Source organism: Schistocerca americana, chromosome 1, assembly GCF_021461395.2.
Source record: "Schistocerca americana isolate TAMUIC-IGC-003095 chromosome 1, iqSchAmer2.1, whole genome shotgun sequence".
NCBI lineage: Eukaryota > Metazoa > Arthropoda > Insecta > Orthoptera > Acrididae > Schistocerca > Schistocerca americana.
In genome coordinates, this window is record NC_060119.1 from 538651537 (window position 1) to 538674524 (window position 22988).

The 22988-nt window shown below is 36.7% G+C and overlaps 1 protein-coding gene across 6 annotated transcripts in view; it reads right to left on the reverse strand.

The window, feature by feature from the left end:
- Positions 1-22988, reverse strand: part of LOC124605659 (sphingomyelin phosphodiesterase) — a 403249-nt gene that overhangs the window by 24140 nt on the left and 356121 nt on the right. For 3 of the 6 annotated variants that reach the window (XM_047137508.1, XM_047137491.1, XM_047137500.1), the window contains exons 8-14: positions 22497-22669; positions 18420-18611; positions 17852-18022; positions 16835-17027; positions 9637-9821; positions 8705-8890; positions 6165-6200 (exon numbers count right to left, since the gene is read on the reverse strand). In XM_047137508.1, the coding sequence (XP_046993464.1) occupies positions 6165-6200; positions 8705-8890; positions 9637-9821; positions 16835-17027; positions 17852-18022; positions 18420-18611; positions 22497-22669 (1136 nt within the window). Of the gene's footprint in view, positions 1-6164; positions 6201-7455; positions 8891-9636; positions 9822-16834; positions 17028-17851; positions 18023-18419; positions 18612-22496; positions 22670-22988 lie in introns of those variants that run through there. The other 3 variants (XM_047137535.1, XM_047137526.1, XM_047137518.1) reach the window with 2 other exon arrangements.

A 22988-nucleotide genomic window follows, 5' to 3' on the forward strand; every position in this document is an offset into this window, starting at 1 on the left:
GTTAACTGATAGATGAAATAGTTACTTTTCTAGGTTGAACAGCTACTGTATCCCATATGATGTAAATAAAAAGATATCCCATATGATGTAAATAAAAATAAATGGAGAATCCTGTCTTTGGACAAAATTCCCTGTACTGCTGCTCCAGTTTTGCTGTTATATTTTGTGTACATTTAAGTGTCATTTCATCTAGCTCTGTGCCTTTTTTTTTGTACTCATACTTCTGTGATGGTCCAACTTAAAATTACTGACTAAATGCAGTTAGTATATGTATTTCACTGTTATTTGAGAAACTTAGACTGTGGTAACTGGATGTAAAAGCTGAATATAAAATCATTCTTCTGATCCATATATAATTTTAATTAATACAGCCTGACACTGCAATGATGTTAAAAAAATCTTAGAATATTGATAATACACAATCTACTGTGAGCAATGGACCTTGTCAAAGGTAGGGTGGCTTGTATGCCTCAACAATACAGTTAGCTGTACTGTAGGTGCAGCCACAGCAAAGGGGTACATGTGGAAGAGGCAAGACTAACCTATGGTTCCTGAAAAGAGCTGGCAGTCTTTTCAGTAGTTGCAGGGGCAGCAGTCTGGATGATTGACTTATGTCATGTATAAGACCAACATTAGCCAACATGGCATTTCCATTCTGGTTATGCAAACAGCTGAAAGTGAGGGGAAACTAAGCTGTAATTTTCTTTTCCCGAGGGCATGCAGTTCTCTTGTGTGACTTAATGAAGGTGGCTTCCTCTTGGATAAAATATTCCAGAGATAAGATGGTTCTCCATTCAGATCTGCACGCATACTCAGAAGGATGATGTCACTCAGAACAACACAACTGGCATTCTGTGAGTCAGAATTTGGAGTGTTAGATGCCTTAATCAGGTAAGTAGGTAGATTAAAGAATTTCAGAAGGAAAATAGACTGGCTGGAGTTAGATATAGTAGGAATTAGTGAAGCTTAGTGGCAGAAAGAATAGACTTCTGACCAGGTAAGTACAGTGTTATCACACAATCAAATAAAGGTAATGCAGGAGTGGCCCTAATAAGGAATAGGAAAATAGAAAAGTCAGTAAGCTACTATGATCAGCATAGTGAACACATTATCACAGCCAAGATAGAAATGAAGCCAACACTCACTACAGTAATAACATAATATGTGCCACCTAGCTCCACAGATAAAGAAGAGATTGCAAGAATGTATATGAAATAAATGAAATTATTCCAGTGTTAAGAGAGATAGAAATTTAATTGTGATGGATGACTGGAATCCAAGAGTAGGGAAAGAGAGAGAAGGAAAAATAGTAGGAGCACATGAACTGGGAGAAGGAAACAAAAAAAGAAGCCACTATATCACTGATAATACTTGGTTTAAGAATCATGAAAGAATGTTGTTTGCATGGGAGGACCTGGGCATACTGAAACATCTCAGACTGGTTTTGAAACCAGATTTTAAACTGAAAGACATCTTCAGGAGCAGAAGTGGATTCTGATCAGAATTTATTGGTTCTAAACTACAATTTAAAAGTGAAGAAAATTACAGAAATGTAAGAAATTTAGGAGATGGGACCTAATAAACTGAAAGAACCAGATATTGTTGAAGGTTTCAGAGGGAGCATTAGGCAACACAGGACTGAATCATGGGACAGGAATACAACAGAAGATGAATGGGTAAACTGAAGAGATGAAATAATGAAAGCAGCAGGGGATTACATAGGTACAAATCAAAGGCAGAAAGAAACACAGAATCTAAAAAATGGAACTGACACAAAATTCAAAATGGTTAAGCAGGAATGTCTATAGAACAAATGAAAGGCTGTAGAAACATGCGTGACTAGGGAAAGGTAGGTTCTTCCTATAGAAAGAGTAAAGAGAAAATTGGAGATACATGAACTGAAATGATCATATGGCATTACTGACCAGAAAACGCCATCTGGCATTGTTTGACTAGTGCCACATCAGTAATTAGCATATCTTTGTGATGGACATGAGATACATTGAGACAACACCAAGGGCACAGACAGCAAGCAAGTGTTAAGCAGAGAAGGGAGAGCTGATTATAGAGCATCCATGTATAAGAAGCAAACTTGTGGACACTATCATAGAAAGAAAAGAAGTAGATGAATGTGAGGTGTGAGACACGATACTGCAAGAATAATCTGACAGAGCACTGAAAGACCTAAGTCAAAACAAAGCCCTGGAGTACATGATTTTCACTCAGAATTATTGAGATACATGGGAGAGCCAGCCTTGATAAAACTATTCCACCTGGTATGTAAGACATATGAGATGGGAGATACCCTCAGACTTCAAAAACGGTGTAATAATTCCAATTATATTTGAAAGGATGGAAAAACTTGTAGAAGCTAACCACTGGGAACTAGACAGGTTGAAGAAAAATAAACCAACATTTATAGCATTTGTATATTTAGAGAAAGTTTCTGCCAGTGTTGACTGGACTGCACTCTTTGAAACTGGCAAGGTAATATGAATAAAATACAGGAAGTAAAAGGCTATTTACAACTTGCCCAGAAACTAGCCTGCATTGTAAGAGTTGAAGGGCATGGAAGGGAATAAGCATTTGAGAAGGGAGTGAGACAAGGTTGTAGCACATCCCTGAGGTTATTCAATATGTACACTCAACAAGCAGTAAAAAGAACCCAAAGAGAAATTTGGAAAGAGAGTAAGTTCATGGAGAAAGTATGAAAGTTTTGAGATTTGCCAATGACTTCATAATTCTATCAGAGGTGAGAAAGTACTTGGAAGAGCAGTTAATCAGATTGGATAGTGTCTTGGAAGAGATTATAAGATGAATATAAATAAAAACAAAACAAGGGTAATGAAACATAGTCAAATGATATCAGGCAATGCAGAGGGAATTAGATTAGGGACAGATACACTAAAAGTAGTAGATGAGCTTAGTTATTTGGGCAGCAAAATAACTAATGTAGGCCAAAGTAGAGACGATATGAAATGCAGACTGGCAGTAGCAATAAAAGCATCTGTGAAAATGAGGAATTTGTTAACAATGAATGTCAATTTAAATGTTATGAAGTCTTTACTGAAGGTATTTGTCTTGAATGTAGCCTTGTAGGAGTGGAAAGTGGACAATAAGCAGTTGAGACAAGAAGAGAGTAGAAGCTTTTCAAGTGTGGTGCAATAGAACAATGCTGAAGACTAGATGGGTAGATCAGGTAACTAATGAGAAAGTAATATACTCAACAAAGCATGAAGTACATGGCAGAGGGTACATTCCATCCTGTGGAGGGAAAGTGTTCAAGGGGGAGGGGGGGGGGGGATAAAAAAATTGCAGAGAGACTTAGAGAACTGGGCATAAATATGGTAAGGAGGTTCAAATACATATAGCTTGCTGCAGTTTTGCTGAGATAAAGAGGCTTGGACAGGACAGAATAGTGTGGAGAGCTGTGTCAAACCAGTCTTCAGACCGAAGACCACAACAACAACAATATTCAATATTACATACTTTATCTGAGTAGTCTCTCAAAAATTTGATCTATTTTCTCACCATGGAATTATATTTATTTATGAACTTCTTATTTCCTTTACTTTGTTTGTATGATAGATTAAGATACTGAATTAAAGCGATTAATAACAGCTTAGGGCTCATATTTCCTGTCCAGTTCATCAACGGCCATCATGTAATGTCATGTGACCATACAAACATCATGTTGCCATGGAATACAGCATAACCTCAGTCTTGACAGAGATAGTTCACAAGTTTAAGCGAGAAATTCCCAGGTTTCAAATTTTAGCTGTAAATATATCGTCATGACCATATAGTTAACTGATTTTCAGATATCTAGTAATTTTTGTAATCTCTTTGGTGGTAATGCAACTGTTAGCAGTGTATATAGATCATGATGTAGTTACTGTACAATGTCTGCATATAATACTTCATAATTTTTGCACTTCTACTGGTAGGAACTACTAACTGAATCTGTTTTGATGTTTATCTCATTAAGCTTTGGATCAGTTTTTCCCGCTTTTTTTAATATTTTAGTCTTTTTAACACAGTTACGTGACATATCATACAGCTAAATTGTCCCCACCCCCCTCCCAGAAACAAAAACTACATAACAGTCTGTTTTTTGGTGACTAAGACATTAATTTTGCATATTTTATACTCATCACCAAGCACATAAACTGATATTGAAAGTTCTTGGGATCTTATTTTTGTCTTCAAAGGCATATGTACCTAATTCTTGAATAATTCAGTAAAAACATAGATACTAAATTATTCACTGCACTTGAAGCAAAATAGAAAATATAGCATCAGACATCATAAACAATATATGCATACAACTTGACTTAAGAACATATTATTTCCTTTATTAGGAAAATTACAGTACTGTGTGCAAAGTATACTCTTTTTTAACAAAAATTTTATAAAAATTGAAAGTGTTTAACACAACAGATATTTTTGTGCACAAATTATACAAGCTATAGCAATGATAAATTTTGAACTTATCAGTTTGGTACTCATTGTGATTGCTATTAGTGGGTTACAGTATAGTTTTGTTAGTTATTTCCACCAAAAAATTTTCACTAGCATATTATTTTGAAATAATATTATGAAAAAGTAGTAAGTTATTCAGTCACATTTTTTGAAAGAGGCATTGAGTAACACTTTCTCCTCTATACACAAAAGGTGACCATAAATACAATTTACCATAACACTGGAAACTATGGGGGGAATACTCATTGTGTAGTTCAGACAGGCACATAAACTAGATTGAAAACATTGCTGAGTTTTTCAATAATGTCTTTCTTCTGAGCTAACTAAGATAAAAAACAAATTTCATATCAGTTAGTTCTAAAGAATCAAACAGTGGAAAATCCAGGATGGAATGTAACAATATTATGAGAAGGAAAGTTACTACTCACCATATAGCAGAGATGCTGAGTCGCGGAAAGGCACAACAGTCTCTTTTTTTGTGCGTATCTGTGGCTCAGCATCTCTGTTATGTGGTGAGTAGCACCTTGCCTTCTCATAATACTGTTAGCTGTAAAGAACATTGTCATAAAATTCAGCAACATTTTCAGTCTTGGTTGTGTGCCTGTCCGCCATTCAATGCCTCAGGATTGTGTGTTGTTACCATTATGTGCCTGTTAAATGCTTAGTGCCTCAACTATATGGTGAGTGGTTAATTTTATGTCTTGTATTAATTATAACTACAGTTTATTATCACAAAACTCTCTGTGCAGATGGGCACTTCATCTCATAATTATTCTTCACAAGCTCTAATGAACCTTACCATTGACATTACATTAAATTAGATAGACTGTTCATTCTATAGAATGGTGAGGTGTTAAAGGATTTCCTTTAGTGTTTGTTCAGTCAACACAAAAGTATTTACACATCTGTGTAAGGCACAAAACTACAATATTAAAGAAAACTGAGGTAACTTCTCTGAATTTGTATACTGGTACTGTCAGATTTGTTCATGACTTGCAGTACCACTGATTACAAACTTTGTATAGTCTTTGTTGATCCATTGAAAACATGTAATACTGCATTTGCATAAGGAAGTAAACACTTCACCATGTAATTCAAGATAAAAATAGTCTTTGTAAATTCCAACATACTGTTCCTAAAATGCTAGTAACATGTGCCAAAATACCTGCCAAATACCTTGAGGGGCCAAACGTATTCCAAAGTATCACACAATGCTCTGGCTTGAATGCAAAAAACATACTCTCCCTTTAACTGTTCTTCAAATTATACATGTTATCTACATTCAAACCAAAAACTCCATGGAGAATGGTGACTATAAAGATTGCCAACAAAAATTTCCTTGGCTGTTTTGATCTTAATGATGTAACTAGCTAAAATTACACGTACATTTTCCAAGTACACTTGTTGACATTTTTATGCTAATTTATAATGTCTCACAACAGAAACTAAAATTTATAATTGTTTTCTTTGTTGAAAGACGAATCACAGCCTTCAGTTTCTTATTAATTATAAATTATTACTGACACACACAACTTTGTCTAGCCTGTACATACCAAAAATGCTATTTTATAAGCATTCAAAATACCGCATGGGAATGTTAGCCAAATGATCACTACTGGGAAGCCTACAAGAAAATCTGTCTCTAAAGCAAATGGTGATTTCTGTGTATCATGTGGACTTACCAAAAGAGCCTTTTCAAGAATTTAAATATCTTGCACCTTAAAAATGAAAAACAATAAGAATTATTAAATAATTGTGTCTGAGATACCCAAAAAATTATGTAATTAAGAAAGATATTGAATTAACAGTTGCAAAAACCTTTTTGATCACAGTAATCATGCACTGACTTGCGCAGACTGGGTTGAATGGTTACAGTTTAGTCATGCTTAAAGAGCACAGTTTATAAACACAAATTTAAGTATGCATTATGCTTCATGCAACACCATAGTTCTGGAAATGACTGGTAAATAATATCAGAAATTTCAACAAAGAATAGGCAACAGTAGATTTTTAAGGTGGAATGAACAATTCTTGTCAAAGAAAATAAATGTTTTCAGCAGATAAAGATGCCCAGATTTTTCTGAAAATCCTTGGACTAATATAAAGAGCATGAGTATTTTGTTAAATCCTTAGAGCTTGGAGTAGTTATGCTTCACTAATTTATTTGCTAGGTTATGTTGACTGAATAATAATAAGGAAATAAATAGTTTATGAATGAAATGCTTGAAAACATTCAGTTCATTTAAAAAAAACATTAGAATTCCTTAAATTAATGCAGCAAATGATTTTTCACATCCCTCAAATAAGGGAACATTGAGTAACTAGTGGCTGTTACCCCAAAAGAATCAAACTGTCCATATGACAGCCACACAGGATGTTATCTGTTCAGTATTGCAATGATTACAACAAAGATATATTTTCTCATTCAAATGTATTGGGTATGTTTCAAGAAATAAAGTACCCATTTAAATGAACTGGTGCAAAGTGATAATGATTATGTATGTGAGTGAGAAATGATTCGTAGCATAATTCTATATTCATCATGTACACATGTTCTCTTAATTTCCTATAGATATATACAACTTATTACATGCTTCAGACCATTTCCTCAGTAGGCTAATAGTGAATAAAATGTTTACACTGCATGCAGTCTAATTATTTACACAGAAAAAACATGGTTATGTTGTTTTCACATTTCATGAATGGGAAGTGCTGCTGAAAGATTATGAATTATTCATTTATCTTTGAATATCTAATCATTTTTTAATGATATATGTTTTAGAAGAAATATTTTCCTTTTCCATGGTTTGAATTTTATAGATCTACTTACTTAAAATTTACCTCAATTGGCATACCACATAAAGCCTGCAGATGTTATCCTGCTACTGGAAGAAATATATTTTCACTGCTCAGCTTATGACTGATCCATCACAACAGTTCGGTGGGAGTTGTCAGTCTCAAAGAATCCTGTGCTCCGTATGTTAAGCATAATATTATTTCCATAGAAATAAACATTGTTAAGTCAAAAACAGAATGCACAGAACACCGTTAGTGATACCAGCCATGTTTCAAAACAATGTAGGAATGAAACAAAGTTGTTTCAAGTCACAGTCTCATTTAGCAACTAACATACAGCATACCCTGATAATTATTTAACAAGCTACACATGTTCATATATTTTTATGTGCTTTTACATTACTACTATTTTGTGGCCTCTTCCAAGCAGAGGAATAGGAGCAGCTAAAACACAACTGAGAGTGAACAATGATAGTGCATCTCAGATAAACAGTGACACAAAAAAATTTCTACCAGTAACTTCATTACAGTAGTGTAATGGAATTGATGAACAAAATTTGAATGAAGAAATAAGCAGAAAAATGTTTCTTAATTTTCTGTACACAAAAACTGACATGGACATTGACCTTGTGTAAGATATTTGTTACATTCTTGGTCATTTTTGATGTGTCACTTATTAGTAGAAGACTGTAACTATATCAAGCTTCATGCACTCAGCTAATATTCAATTTGTCTCCCCTCCTCAACTCAAAAATGAAAAATGTATGTTTTCCTGATGCTATTAATCTACAGACTACAACATTTTTCAGCCTACAGTAAATAAACAAGAATAACTCAAGTTTTCTAAAACTCATAAACATTAAATGTAATATTACATTTAGAACATTTTGTATTACTTAAAATAGCTTAACAGCTATCAGTGACAATAATTATGTACTATTATTAGCTAATTCAGCATCCATCCTAGCACTTCACTCTTCTGCTATCATCAACACTGTGCTTTTAATAACCACTAAGAAAAGTAATATTACTCTTGAATCATCAGAACGAATATGTTAATTCAGTCACAGCCATAAATAATTATGTAATACATGTTACAGTCCATTATTTCACATAAATCCATTGGTCTGTTTTGCTGTACAAGTGAAAATTGCATGCCACCACCCACATTATTTTTGGTGTATGCAGCAAGCAAACTGATGCAAGCAAGCAGTTACATGCTTTATGTCATACATTACACTTATCACAAGTTATAAGATGTAAACTTAAAATCAATTCAATGAAAGAATCACTTAGAAAATTGGCAAAATGCCCCCACCACCTGCTGTATCCCAGAACCCATGCTATCTTGAACACCAGTAATCAGGGTGAAACAGATGTTGCTGCATCCCCCACCCAGAAGAAGCCTAACAAATAATTGACGTACGATAAGGCCAGGCCATTGTAGAGCCATGCTCGCCATCCTGTTTTTGTTGTTGAATCAATACGGCTTTCCAGCTCTTGGCACAAACTGCGACGGTCATGTGATCTGCCTGATTTCAGGTCACACACCATGCGTTTCTTGCATTCTGGATCACATGATGGCCTCACAGGTGAGTTTTTCCAATAATGCCTGATAAGAAAACTCAGTTGTTATTAAAATGTCTAACTATGAAAATAGAACAAAACATAATTAAAGATCACAAAGTTCAGTCAATGTACCCCACTGCATGCTTTTTGTGCATATGTTTAGTTCTATACATTTCTGAGAAGCTGAAACTGATAATTTCATTAAAAAAATTCAATCATTTGAAAATACTTTCATTAATGCAATCTGCAATTCAAGCAAGCTTTAATTTCTTGATGATAATGTATGTCTTGTCCAGTCCACAAAGGATATTAGTGCCAGTTTTTAAATTTTTTATCATGACAGATTTCCTTCCTCTTTGGTTCTTAAAAGTTATGCACTGAGATAACATTGACTCTGCACACTTTTATCCAATAAGTGATAATAATTTATGACAGTAATGAAAAAGTGGAAACCTAATTACCAACGGTAGCATATAAAAATAGAAATTTAATACTTTTTCCCAATCAGTACAAACAAAGCCAGCATCATCTCCTCAGTTTTCCCATCTACCAACCCATCATCTGAAACTGTTCTCCAAAGGCTTGGATAATTTACTTCACCTTGCTTCTAAGTACTAATGAAAGTGTTTGTAGTCTGTCTTCAGTTATTCGTGTTAACTGGAAAACTAAGAATGAGAAGGTCCTTTATTTATTGTAGCTCAGAATAGCAGTTTGTTTTGTTTCTCATTAAAATCAAGTGGCAACATTATGAAAATAACAATAAAGTCTTTCAATTTATTAGAGACTTACTTGTAATAGAGATCAAACAAAGCAGCATCTGTTGGCAACTTATTGAGAAAGTTGTCCCATTCTTGTGGTGTTAGTGATGGCATTTGATATGCTGACCTGGTACTATACAGCTTGTACCATATTGGATAATCATAGAGGTTAGCTTCCTTCAGGTTCATGACCCAAGTTTCATGGTCAATGACTGACTGTAATGAACAATATATAGCTCATTAATATATGTTACAAGAGTCCTTGACAAAAAAGAGAATACATAAGAGTCCTGAAGTAACTGCCAGATCAGTTGGAAGTTTTATCAACAGCAACTGATATAGGTTTACATCTCAAAAATTGTGATACATACATAACTTTCATTGTGTGGCTGAATGACATCAGTACATTTAGGTAGGGTTGCCAGTTCCCCAGCAGATGACTTCTCAGGTGGCAGATTGAGGAACACTCACTAGATATAGAGAGTACTGAGCAAATAAAATACTGGCAGTGGACCAAAACTATAATGGGTGGGTCAAAAGCTGTGGAGAAGGCAATGCCTCCAAGGATGGGTGTCCAAACATAATCCCACTGCTCCTGCAGGTTATTACTGTCCAAGAAAATACAATTTGTATGGTCTATTTTAACTTTTCAGAGAATAGGCTGTAATTATGAAGAATAAATGAATTATGCTGTGGGTCACCTCCCTGCTCACACACAAACACACAAAAAAAAATTGACCAGAATTCTGTCAGTACCAGGAGTGTCTAAACTGGAATCGAACATGGCGACAGAAAGTGGGCTTCTCCTTTGGAACTTGGAATATAAGGAGTCTACAGATACCATGAAGTGTGCAGAATGTGACCAGGGAGTTACAGAAATACAAGCTGAAGGTTGTAGCTCTCCAGGAGATTAGATGGAAAGGTACAATGGGAATATCCTGTATGGAGACTGTGGCAAGCAACCTGAATTAGGTACTGGTTTTTATGTACATAACTCAGTAATAAAAGCATTGAAAGAGTTTAAATCCATTAACAACAGAATCTTCTACATTACAATAGTTTTCTGAAATAGTAATATATACTTGATCAACGCACACATCTCATGTGAGAATAAGGAGGAATTCATAGAGGAGGAATTTTCCACTGAATTGGACTAGGTGCATAACTTGTTGCCAAACCATAATGCTAAAATAGTTTTGGGTGATTTTAATACCAGATTGGGTCAAGAACACATCTATAAAACACTGATCAATAACTTATTTTGCATTGAGAGAGTAGTAACAATGGCATTCATTTAATAAATTTCATAATTGACAACAATATCTGTACCTTGAGTACACGGTTTCATCATAAAAACATATGTAAAGGGATATGGATGGCACCATACATCAGATCAACTATGTATACATCCAGAAGCAGTATGCAAACAGAACCAAAGAAATGGGATCCTGTAGAGGAGCAGAATGTGACACTGACCACTTCCTGGTGATCAGTACGATGAATATCAAATTTAAGAAGGTGTGTAGAATAGCTAAGCAGATTACATCTTATGATAGAAACAGATTAAAAGAAAATACGAGTCAACACCAGCAGAAAACTAGGTAAATGTGAGGAAGATGTAAGAGATTGTGACATCAACCACAACTGGTTTCAAATTAAGTAAACAGGGCAGCATATGAAATTCTAGGAAAGTGAAAGAGGTCACATAAGGTGTGGTTCCATCAACATAGCCAGCAACAATTGAGGAGGGAAGGTTGGCTAGAAATGGATGATTAGAAAACATAAAAGATAGGAGTTAAAAGACATTGAGATCAGAATATGGATGGAAACAGCAACTGTACTACAGCAGGAAATAATGCAAGGAGTTAAAACAAAAAACCGAAGAAAACTGTATCCATCACAGGAATAGACAAAGAAAGACCAAAATGTAAAGAAAGTAACACAGAAACATAATAAAAAACTATGATTTATTAATGACACACAGGGGAAGATCCTCAGAAATGACACTAGAGCAGAATGGCGATGGGCAGAGTACTTGAAGAAGTACTAACTCTGATGATCCTGCTGAGTCTCTTCCATGTGGGACATCAGACATGATAGGCAGCGTAATAGAGACCCACAAAGAAGAAGAAATTTGCAAATAATCCAAGATCTAAAGAAAAATAAGGCTTAAGGTTAAGATCAGAATACAGGAGAGCTAGTAATAAATGGAGGGCCCATACTGGATAAAATAATTACAAAACTCCTAAAGAATATTTGTGAGCATGAGAGATTGCCTGATTATTGGAAAGTGGTTGTAATCTGCCATATACTAAAAATGATCCCTGGTATGTGATAATTGTAGAGGTACTGCATTCCTTAATGTAAGCTACAAAATTCTACCTCAGTGTCTACTGAAGAGAATGATCCCTATTGCAGAAGGAACTGCAGGGGACAATCATTTGGTTTCAGAAGGAAAAGATCACCTACAGACCAGCTTTTTACACTCAGACAGGTAACTGAGAAATCAAATGGTTTATGTTGACTTCAAAAAAGCTCACAGCAGCTTACATAGTGGCACAACCATCAATGTCTTTCAAGAGTTTCATTTGCCACAAAAACTAAGACTAGTATAGATGTGTTTAAAGGAAACCTGTCGCAAAGTAAAGGTCACTACAGGAATGTCAGAACATTTTAAAGCCAGAACTGGTCTTAGACAAGGAGACACATTATCTCCAATACTTTTTAATTTAATTTTGGAAAAGGCAGACCGAGAACAACAAAATTAAACCAAGCTGGAATAAAACTGGATAATAACACAATAAATCAGATTGCATATGTGGATGATATTGTTCTAATAAGTGGCAGCAAAGTCTTGCGGTTCATGATGAGTTCTTACAGAAATATTGTAAGGAAAGCAGGTTTACAAATTAATGAGGAGAAAACTGAGTACATGTTCATGAACAAAGCAGCCAATGATGGTACCCCACCTACAACTAATGCAGTAACTTTTAAAAGAATAGACATATTTAAATATTTGGGAAGCATATTTAAGCAGAACAGAATGAAAATTGAGATTAAGGCAAGGATTGCAGCAGCAAGTAGAGTATATTTTGCTTTATGTCACATGCTATGCAGTAGATAAGTTTTGAGAAGTTTTAAAGGAAGACTATACCTTAGTGTAATTCCCTCAGTAGCTCTGTAGGGCTCTGAAACATTTACATTGGGAAAGACAGATGAACAAATACTGGCAGTCTTCATGAGAAATATATTAAGGAAATTATTTGGCCCCCAGAGGGACACCCAGTCACAGGTATGGAAGACATTAAAAAACCAAGAACCGGCAGACATGTACTCGCAAACTAATATTGGCCAAATGATGATGAAAAGGCAGGACACCTAATTAGGATGGAAGAGGAAAGACTACCACAAGTAGCATTCTAAGGACCCGAGGAGGCAGTAGGGGCCAGGAGGTGTTGGAAAGATATCAACAGGGACACACAGACAATGGGCCTGACAAAAGGAGCATGTATCACCAAAGCCAGGAACCAAAATAATTTGTGTAGGAATGTAAAGAAGACATAAGCCTGTGCATAACTTGGACCACAACTTTATGTTAAAAAGACTATGGGCATGCCTAGGTCAAGGTGCAATTTTCTCGACATGCAAGCCATTTATCACTCAAAAACTGGACTCATTGCATACAACAACAATGTACAGACATCTCACTACTATCTCTTGTTTGGCGCTGCCTTTTGCTGTCAGTTACTAGAAGTATTACAAAAGACACATTAGTGAATGTAACAGCAGCTGTTGTTAATGGCTGAGCCAATACAAACACATTGACCTAATTTCGCAGGTGTCTTTGTTAGGTTTCACAGTTTTGCTGTAATTCTGCTACAAATACATCATGTTTTCAGAGTGAGCAAGAAATTTTTGAAGCTCAAGGGGAAGAAATTGCTCGATAACTCACCTCACAAATTGTTTTTGGAAGAATAAGTTACTTCCTGTCATCATTATTTTAAAATTTGTTATTCAACAAAGAACTAAAGTAAATACAAAAAATAAATCTTGAAGCTTCAACCTTTTTAGTACGTATTACTCTAGAAAATATATCAATATCATATGTGCCTGTAATGTGTTAAATAAAAGCATAAGTGTCTGGATTCCTAGGTCTGATATTCTTCTAAGTGGCTGGTCTCCAATGACTTAAGAAGAAGAAAAGGAAGAACCACAGAAGACTTTAAGATACGAACAGACAGAAATGAAACTCTGTTTCATTTCCTTTTATTTTGCATAGGAAACTGTATAGAGGCCTAACAATTGAAACTCCAGGTAGGAATATAAACAATGTAAGAAGAGATAGATTGCCACTTACCGTAAAGAAGACATGTCAAGTTGCAGACAGGTATGTAACCACAGTGTTCCTCCTCATCCTCCCCTCATAGCAGCTGAAACCTGCCTAGCTGACCTTTTCCACTTCCCACATCCCCCAAAACTCACTACTAACCTTCCACCAAATCGAGAGCCAAAAATTCCCATTATACTGTTGTTAATCTTTTCACCAAAACCCTCAGCTCTACAGAAGTTTCAGTCCTATCCAGAGGCCTCACCTTTAGCCCTACACCAAAATTTATGGACTTGTCAAAGGTCAATTCTCCTTCTCCCGATCCCAGCAATGGAAGCACTTCTTTGCCGCCACTCCCTCCAACTAAAACTACCCTAATTCCTCCACCAATTATCTGACTCCCCACCTACAAACTTTGTCACAGTGGTCCCATCCCAGAAGTCCAACACAATCTCCAATACCTACCTACAGCCTTAGGCCTTTCCCAGAACATTTCCTCTGATTCCATTTCTCTCCTCATCCCTATGACACCCTGCACACCCACCTTCTACATGCTCCCCAAAGTCCACAAACCCAGCAATCCTGAACACCCCATTGTGGCTGGTTATTTTGCTCCCACTGAATGAGTTTCAGCACTCATTGACCAACACCTGCAATAAACTGCCCGTAATGTAGCTTCCCACGTCAAAGGCACCAACCACTTCTTTCACTGACTCTCCACCATCCCAGCCCTTTATGTCCTGGATCCCTACTAGTCACTGTTGACACCACCTCCCTATACACCAACATCTCTCATACTCATGTCCTTGCCACTATAGAACATTAACTTTCCAAACATCCTTCAGACTCCAAACCCACTACCTCTTTCCCCATGCACCTTATTAACTTTATTCTAACCCACTATTACTTCTCATTTGAAGGGAAGGTATGTAAATAAATCGCCGGCCAAAGTGGCCGTGCGGTTAAAGGCGCTGCAGTCTGGAACCGCAAAACCGCTACAGTCGCGGGTTCGAATCCTGCCTCGGGCATGGATGTTTGTGATGTCCTTAGGTTAGTTAGGTTTAACTAGTTCTAAGTTCTAGGGGACTAATGACCTCAGCAGTTGAGTCCCATAGTGCTCAGAGCCATTTTTTTGTAAATAAATCCATGGCACAGTCATGGGCACCCACATGGCACCCTCCTATGCCAACCTTTTTATGTGCTATCTAGAGGAGGCCTACCTAGCCTCCCAAAACACCAAACCCCTAGTCTGGTTCAGGTTCATTGATGATATCCTCATGATCTGGACCCAGAGCAAAGAAACACTATCATTGTTCCCTTAACAACATCAACACCTTCTGTCCCATCTGCTTCACTTGGTCCTCCTCAACGCAGTGTCCCACCTTCCTAGATGTTGACTTTCTCCTCTCTGGTGGCTCCATTCACACCTCTGTCCTGCCAACCACCAACCTGCATTTTGACAGCTGTCATTCCTTTCACACCAAAAAATCCCTCCCATATAGCCTGGCTACCCAGGGATGGCATATCTGAAGTGACAAAAACTCCCTTGCTCAGTACGCTGAGGGCCTCACCAAGGCCTTCAGAGACAGGTGCTGTCCCCCAGAGCTAGTCCGCAAACAGATCTCCTGTGACATTTCCCCTCAAAACCCCAATCCTCTCCACCACCCCCAAAAACCAGCCACAAAGGAGTGTCCCGTTGGTCACCCAGTACCACTGCAGACTGGAACAACTGAACCGCATCCTTTGCCAGGGCTTTGATTACCTATCATCATACCCTGAAATTAGAGACATCCTACCTGAGGTACTTCCCACCCCTTCTAAAGTGGTGTTCTGTCGCCCATCATACTTCCACAACATCCTAGTAGATCCCTATGCCACTCACAATCCCAACCCCTTGACACAAGTATCATATCCCTATGGAAGACCCGGGTGCAAAACGTGCCCAATCCACCCACCCAGCACTTTCCATTCCAGTTCTGTCACAGGTTTATCCTACCCCATCAGGGGCCAAGCCACCAATGAAAGCAGACATGTGTCTTACCAACTCTACTACAATCATCGCACAGCTTTTTATATTGGTATAACTACCAACCAGCTGTCCACCAGGATGAACGTCCACCACCAAACTGTGGCCAGGAGTAAAGAGACCAATCTGTGGCACAACATTCAGCTGAAAAATGACACTTTATTTCAATGGCTGCTTCACTACTTGAGCCATCTGGATCCTTCTCTCCACTGCAAGCTTTTCTGAACTGCGCAGATGGGAGTTATCCTTACAACACATTCTCTACTCCCACAATTATCCTGGTCTCAGCCTATGGTAACATACTGTCCCCACAGCCTATACCCAACAGTTTCCACCTTCTATGTCCCCATTCTCACCTCCCATCCTGTTTATTTGCTGCCCTCTGCTAATGCATCAGCCCATCTTTCCCCCTCTCTCCTTTTTTGTTCCTTTTTTCCCCATCTCCCTCCCCCCATAACATCCTGATGCTGTGCCTGTTGGAGTATAGTCCTGGCACACTCCACCAGAGAGTATTTGTCTCTCTCTCCACCCATACACTACTATCCCTTTCCCTTCCTTTCTTCTGTCCCCATCCCCTCCAGATTGCTGCTTGCACATGATGCTGCATTGTGGCCCCAGATTCTGGAGTTGGCAGTTGTCTATGCACGATGTGTGCTTGCTTGTGTGAGCATGTGTGTGTGTATGAATGTTGTGTATGTGTCTCTCTTTGTTGGCGAAGGCTGTGGTCAAAGCACATGTGAGTGTCTCTTAATCATGCTTGTCTGTAACTTGACGTGTCTTCTTTATGGTAAGTGGCAATCTATTTTTTTCTATTTTATTGTAATAGAGGTCTACTGCACTTCCTAAGTATAAGATTTAAAATTACAATTGTCTTACCCTTGTTGTTTTTGGATGATCACCATCAACATAATATATTCTGTATCCAGGATTCAAATTATAATATGGTGTCACTGACGGTCCTACATATGCAATACTCGTAGGACGCCCAGGTTCATTTGTATCATAAAAGAGTTCAAATTCATCAAAATGAGTGTGCCCAAAGAACTGTGCTGTTATTGTTGACTCATATCTAGGGAGAAAAAAGTGAAATGGATACTTCTGTACATCTGCACTACTACATAAGTACTATTATAAATTGGCTAAATTTAGTAATTTGTGTCACATGACATCTTAGAAATTAGAAACATAAAACATGCATTAAATGTTAACTAGAAAATGAAGACAAAATATATATCAGTTACAAGTAAAATACATTATGTTTCCTGACTGGATTTCTAGCTGCAAGAGTCACTATCAGGATATGGTCACCTATTACCATGTCATCTTGTGAACTGCTTCTTATGTTTGTTGTAATTCTGACATGTCTATCTGAGTAATAACAACTGCAGCAGGTAAACATCTGCATCTTCCAAAAATCTGATGTTGCACATTTGAAACAGAATAAATCTGGCATTATGCGAACAATTAATATTCTTTTGGGCGCAATTCATCTCCCCAGCCCAGGAACAAAATATTTAATGCACAAAGCTAACTGAATTGAAATTTCTTAAACATCCTATTATAAGCACATAAAAGTTTACCATAACAAGAATCATGTAGGCAAGAGCATATTCCAGTGAATCATTATTACGGATACCCTATAATGAGTGATTAATTGTGGTCTGTTAGAGGAACAAATATTAGTTTTTTCTGTCCTTCTGCTCATCAGTAAACTTCAAAACTATGAAGACACAACTTCTTCAGTGAGATAGCCTTGGTGGGTTGCTGTTTAAGTTGTTGTTATAGTCTGAAATGAACTGTAACAATATCATTGTTGTAGAATGCAAACTAACAGGACATGCCTCAAGTGCAACTGACTATAAATTATATGTAAGAATTACAATCTATACTCACCTATTAATTATTTTATAATAATTTCGACTCCAAACTTTAAGGCAGTCACTGTGTCCAGGAGGGATATGACCAATGACATGTACTTTCTCTCCATTAAATTCTGCACTCTGTAGCTCATAAATGAACCATTGCAGCTCTTTTGCAGGATCAGTGCTGTTTAGTAGTAGCCACCTAAATTAATGAACATGGTCCTGAATTATTATTATTATCAGTATTATTATTGTTATTGTTATCATTATCATCACCAAAATGATAGTTGGCCATTAAGAAAGAATTCTTTTCTTTAAAAGTGGCAAAAGTTCTATAGAATAGACAAAGTAAACATGAATTAAACAAGAAAACATTGATGCCAAATAATAGAAAAGTGAGAGGTCCCTGGTTTTCATCTAATGGAGACACTTGTTGGAAGATTTTTAGCAATTGAAGACAGGACACCTACTAAACAAGTACAGTCCTTCATTTATTTTACCAAAACATTTGTGTGAAATAACACAATTGTGTGAAACACATTAATTCATATTCACAGTACATACACAACCAATATTTATGATGCAAGCCTCTCACTTACCAATTCTTGTTATTGCAGTAGTTCATATTTAAGGAAATCACACGAAAACCAGGTCGTACTAGCACACTGTAAAAAGCACCTCGTCGAACCGTATGTGATACTGATGAGGGCAGCCACTGTCGCCACTGGTTGTCAATTTCATCATAGAGCCATGATATGGAGAAATCATCGTGCACATATGGTGGTGGGAAACTGTAGAAAAATAACATTCACATTTACCAACAGATATGTTGCAGCAGAAGTAATAGAAAATTATTGCAGTAACAAAAATATTTCATTTCAGATCCACCCTGCTGTTCAGAAGTTTTGCACACATGAATAGAACTGATATGTTTTGGGGTGACATTCCCACATGCTTAATAACTCGTATTTCCCCCACTATTATTAGTTAATTTCAGAATGAAGAAACCTCTAGCTCTGGAAACGATAATTTGTCTGTTCTTTTTTTTACCCATGTCAGCATCTATCACTGTTCAGTAAGTAGTTTGATGAAATATGTAGTAGGAAAATTCACTTCATAAAATAGTTAAAATGCATTCGGCTGGCATAACTCCCAGTGTTGTCAAGAGAAACGTTTAAAAAAAGACACATCATTCATAGAATTTGGAACAAAGGGTTCATTCTTTGAGGTAAAAAAGCAATCAGGTACATGAAATTGGAGAAATGACTTCTGCTTAAGAGCACTGCATCTCCCATGAGGAAGAAGAGATGGCCTATGATCTAAGTAACCTGTACCCTCTTTCCAATCTTGACAACAAATTCCTCTTTCTTCCATGCCATGCCTCCTGAAAACAATTACTGGTTAGTCTTTCTGTGTCTGTGTAATTATAAAAGTTAGGAGTAGTATGGACACAGAAAATATATGCCATGCTCACTTCTTTGTACCTTTAACTAACAGTGACTCTGATGAGACACAGAATTCTGAAACTAATGTAATGGGGTAATGCTGTAGCAATATGCAATAAGCACAATAATGAGAGCTTATGACCACTAACACCCAACAGACATACTCTCATTCTTTCTGCATACAAATTATTCTCATTGTCAATGTTGGACATTTAGTGGAAACTTCTTCTATCCCATTCTCTGTGATACTCTTATTAAAACTATAAATGGATTTAAAATGAAGTTAGAACACTCCTTTTCATCCAGTCGTGAGGTAAAGCTTTATTTTTTGTGGAAACTATTGTCTTACATAAAACAAGCTTAGGTATACATTAATGTCCTGTGTTGTTATCAGTATTTCCCTTTTAAAAAGCATGATTTTAAACAGCTCAATAAAATGTTTTACATCACCCTGATGACTTACAGACTTTGCAGTTTTTTTATTGGGAGCATCATTCTCAATACTCTTTGGACCATGCAAAATTGCTATGTACATCTCTCTGCGTAATGAAGATAAAACTAAACTTATATTCTCAGTACAGTTCAGTAGAGTGCACTGTGTATCCGAGAGCATACCCAGGATCTGAGCTAAGGGAAGAAATCATGTTAGTTTTCCAATGAATGACAAACTGGTTTGGAGACTTCATGATAAATGGCCCTGTGTACACTTGCTGCTATTCATTATTCATTATATGTTCTGGCTTTCTTTGAACTGATACTAGCTAATGCATCTGTCTAATTGTCAAGGCGGGATGCAGGCTAAATTTGCCAAGATTCTCTTTCTGGTGAGGGATGAAAGGGATTGGTGGGGACAGCTGCCCTACCGTGATCCTCCCAGGCTATGACCTTGTGCATATCCAGTTGTGAATTGGACACTACTAATTGTGTCACAGTTCAGTCTGTCAACATTCCTTGAAGGGTCATTTCAAGCTTAAACCATGCATTCATTGTGACTTTATGGCAAGAAGAGTTAACAGTGTGGTAAATTGCCCACCAAACTGGTGTACAACACAGCAAAATGATTTGAACATTCACCCAGTTTTGTAACACACGAAACAATGTGTCTCTGGCTACTACTGGTTCCTGGACAGTGTTTTAGTAATATAGATTAGGACTCTTGTGTTAAAGCAGACATTACACAGACTTCTTTGCACCATCAGCTTGACCTCAAAGCATCCATTACAAACAACAGTCAAACCACCAGCATTGTGGTATGGCAAGAAATTTAGCAAGGGAATATCAAGTATGAAACCTGGGTCAATGGTGTCAGGTTTTCTTCACTGACAAGAGTGTGATTTTTGTCTGAAGCCTGATGATCATCATAGAAGAGTGTGGAGGTGGTCAGACACATCTCAGTTATGCCGTTGCACCAATTGAGGTGGCTCAGGTGTGCTTAGGGCAAGTACTGTGTATGTATGTTGCTCACCTTTCATCAGCATCAAAGATAATTTGAGGGCTATTCGCCGTCAAGATGCTACCTCCAACCTATTGTCCAAATCCTACAGTCAACATTTCAGTGATGAACTTGTTTTTCAGCATAGTCAAGAATGAGCTTATCACACAAACCATGTGACTATGATCTTCTAGGAGACAGGAATCGACCCAATTGAATGGCCTGTGGCAACTACTGACATGAACTCAAATAAGCAAGCTTGTGATTCACTGAAACTTTTATTGCATTGTTGCAGGAACCACCCTCACACAATAGATTACATCAGAGGGGCTGCCGTCAAAGTGTGGGGTTGAAATTGAGTAGCAACATCTCAGCCAACTTGTGAATCATCATGTCCAGAAGGATCCAACCATGTTACAATACATATAGTACAGCCTCATGCTATTGAATGTTACCCAGCTGAATATGATCGTACAGATGTCTGCATTCACTTTTTAACAGATTGCCTTTATTATTTTATATTTTTTGTTGGTATTTTACAGCAAAGTTACTTTTTTATTTTCATAATGCTTAGTCTTTCATTACCTACTCTCCTCAAATCTAAAACCACACATATTCACTAATATACAGGTAACAAACTTTTTTGAGCAGTTTAATGCTACAACTGAAAACAATCTGCAATGAACTGAATAGCTTAATATTAATACAGAAAATCAGATATGTGGTTACACATGTATTCAGTAACTTGCCAGAGTATATTAAATGTCATGGTGGTAATAACTTGAGTTTATGGATGAATTACATAACCATTTGTTGTCCAACTATAATATTTTATTAAAAAAAGAGACAGCTAATGTCTCTGGTTACTATGTAACTCATGTTGTCATCATAACATGATATTTTATAACTTTAAGCCATTTTATTTAAGTAAAGTTAACTAGAACTTGCATATCTAACTTCTATCCACATTGCACACAGTCCACTCTTTGGGACCAGTGGAGCACTAGTCATGTAATGCAGTGTACTACCAGAGCCTTTCATTGTTGCTTGATTACTTTTTTATAGGACTGCAGGCAAAACATTGCATTTCAGCTAAAACTTGAGGTCATGGTAAAAGATAAACTACAGCATGAACAGGTAATCTGTGTTGTGTAGCAATGAGCACATGAGTATATGTGTTGGACTATATCAGACAGAAAAATGGGATGAATGATAGACAACTGCTGGATAGCAGCTGGTCAAAACACTATGCAATCTCAGAGTTCTTTTTCACTTCTTAAGCTGAATTATCACCACACTTAAATATTCTGCCTGTATATCTGTCCATTCATTCATTCATTCAACATGTTCTATAGATCACACATTGAAAGAGAACCTTCACTGATGTGCAATGAGTAAAGGGATATATCAACAAAGAGAACCAGCTTCGAGAAACTGCACTGTAATTAACTGTCATTAGATTTCTGAAAACCTTACACATTTACTAAGGTTCAGTTTATCATTTCAAAATAAGCTGGAAGCATATTACTCTGAGAAAATCTTCTACTTCATTTGTTACACTTAACAGTTGCTACTCCTTCCTATTGCTAGCTTAATGTAGATCACATTGGTGTTCACTGTTTAATACTAATCACTTTTCCTATCTCATTAAACTACCAACTGGATTTATATGCTGTTCTGAATAAATAACAACACACATAAAATTATAGAAGAACTTACTTATAAGTTTAACAAAAGAAAGCCACCACATAAAAGAACTGTTCAATCACTTTCACTATCAAAAATAATCATGTTTGTACCTATTCACTGGAGCACTTTCATGATTACCCAATGCTGGAAATATTGGAACTCCTGGAAATGTTTTTAACAACTGGTTGACAGTTTCCTTTAATACCATTAAATTTTCTTCTCTTGTTTGGTTCCAAACATCATGAGGAGGTAAATCACCGGTCCACAGTATATAATCAATGTCCTGAAATGAACTGAAGGTTATTACTGACCATTCCATTAGTTATAACAGCTAACTGTTGTACTGTGACACTGAAACTTGCTTGCAAACCTAAGATCTGTAGCCTTGTAGTAAAGCAGAACAGTGCAAAGCACACATTTATGTAGAAATAAAATATGAAGTTGAAATAAAATTTAACTATACAAAAAAACCATTCAGTTGAAATGTATCTACTTCATGAATCTACAAAAATGCCTATAACATAACAACTGAAGAAATTATGATAAATTCTGAGTCAGAATATCTACAATATTATGAAAAGAATAGATTGCTACTGGCCAGA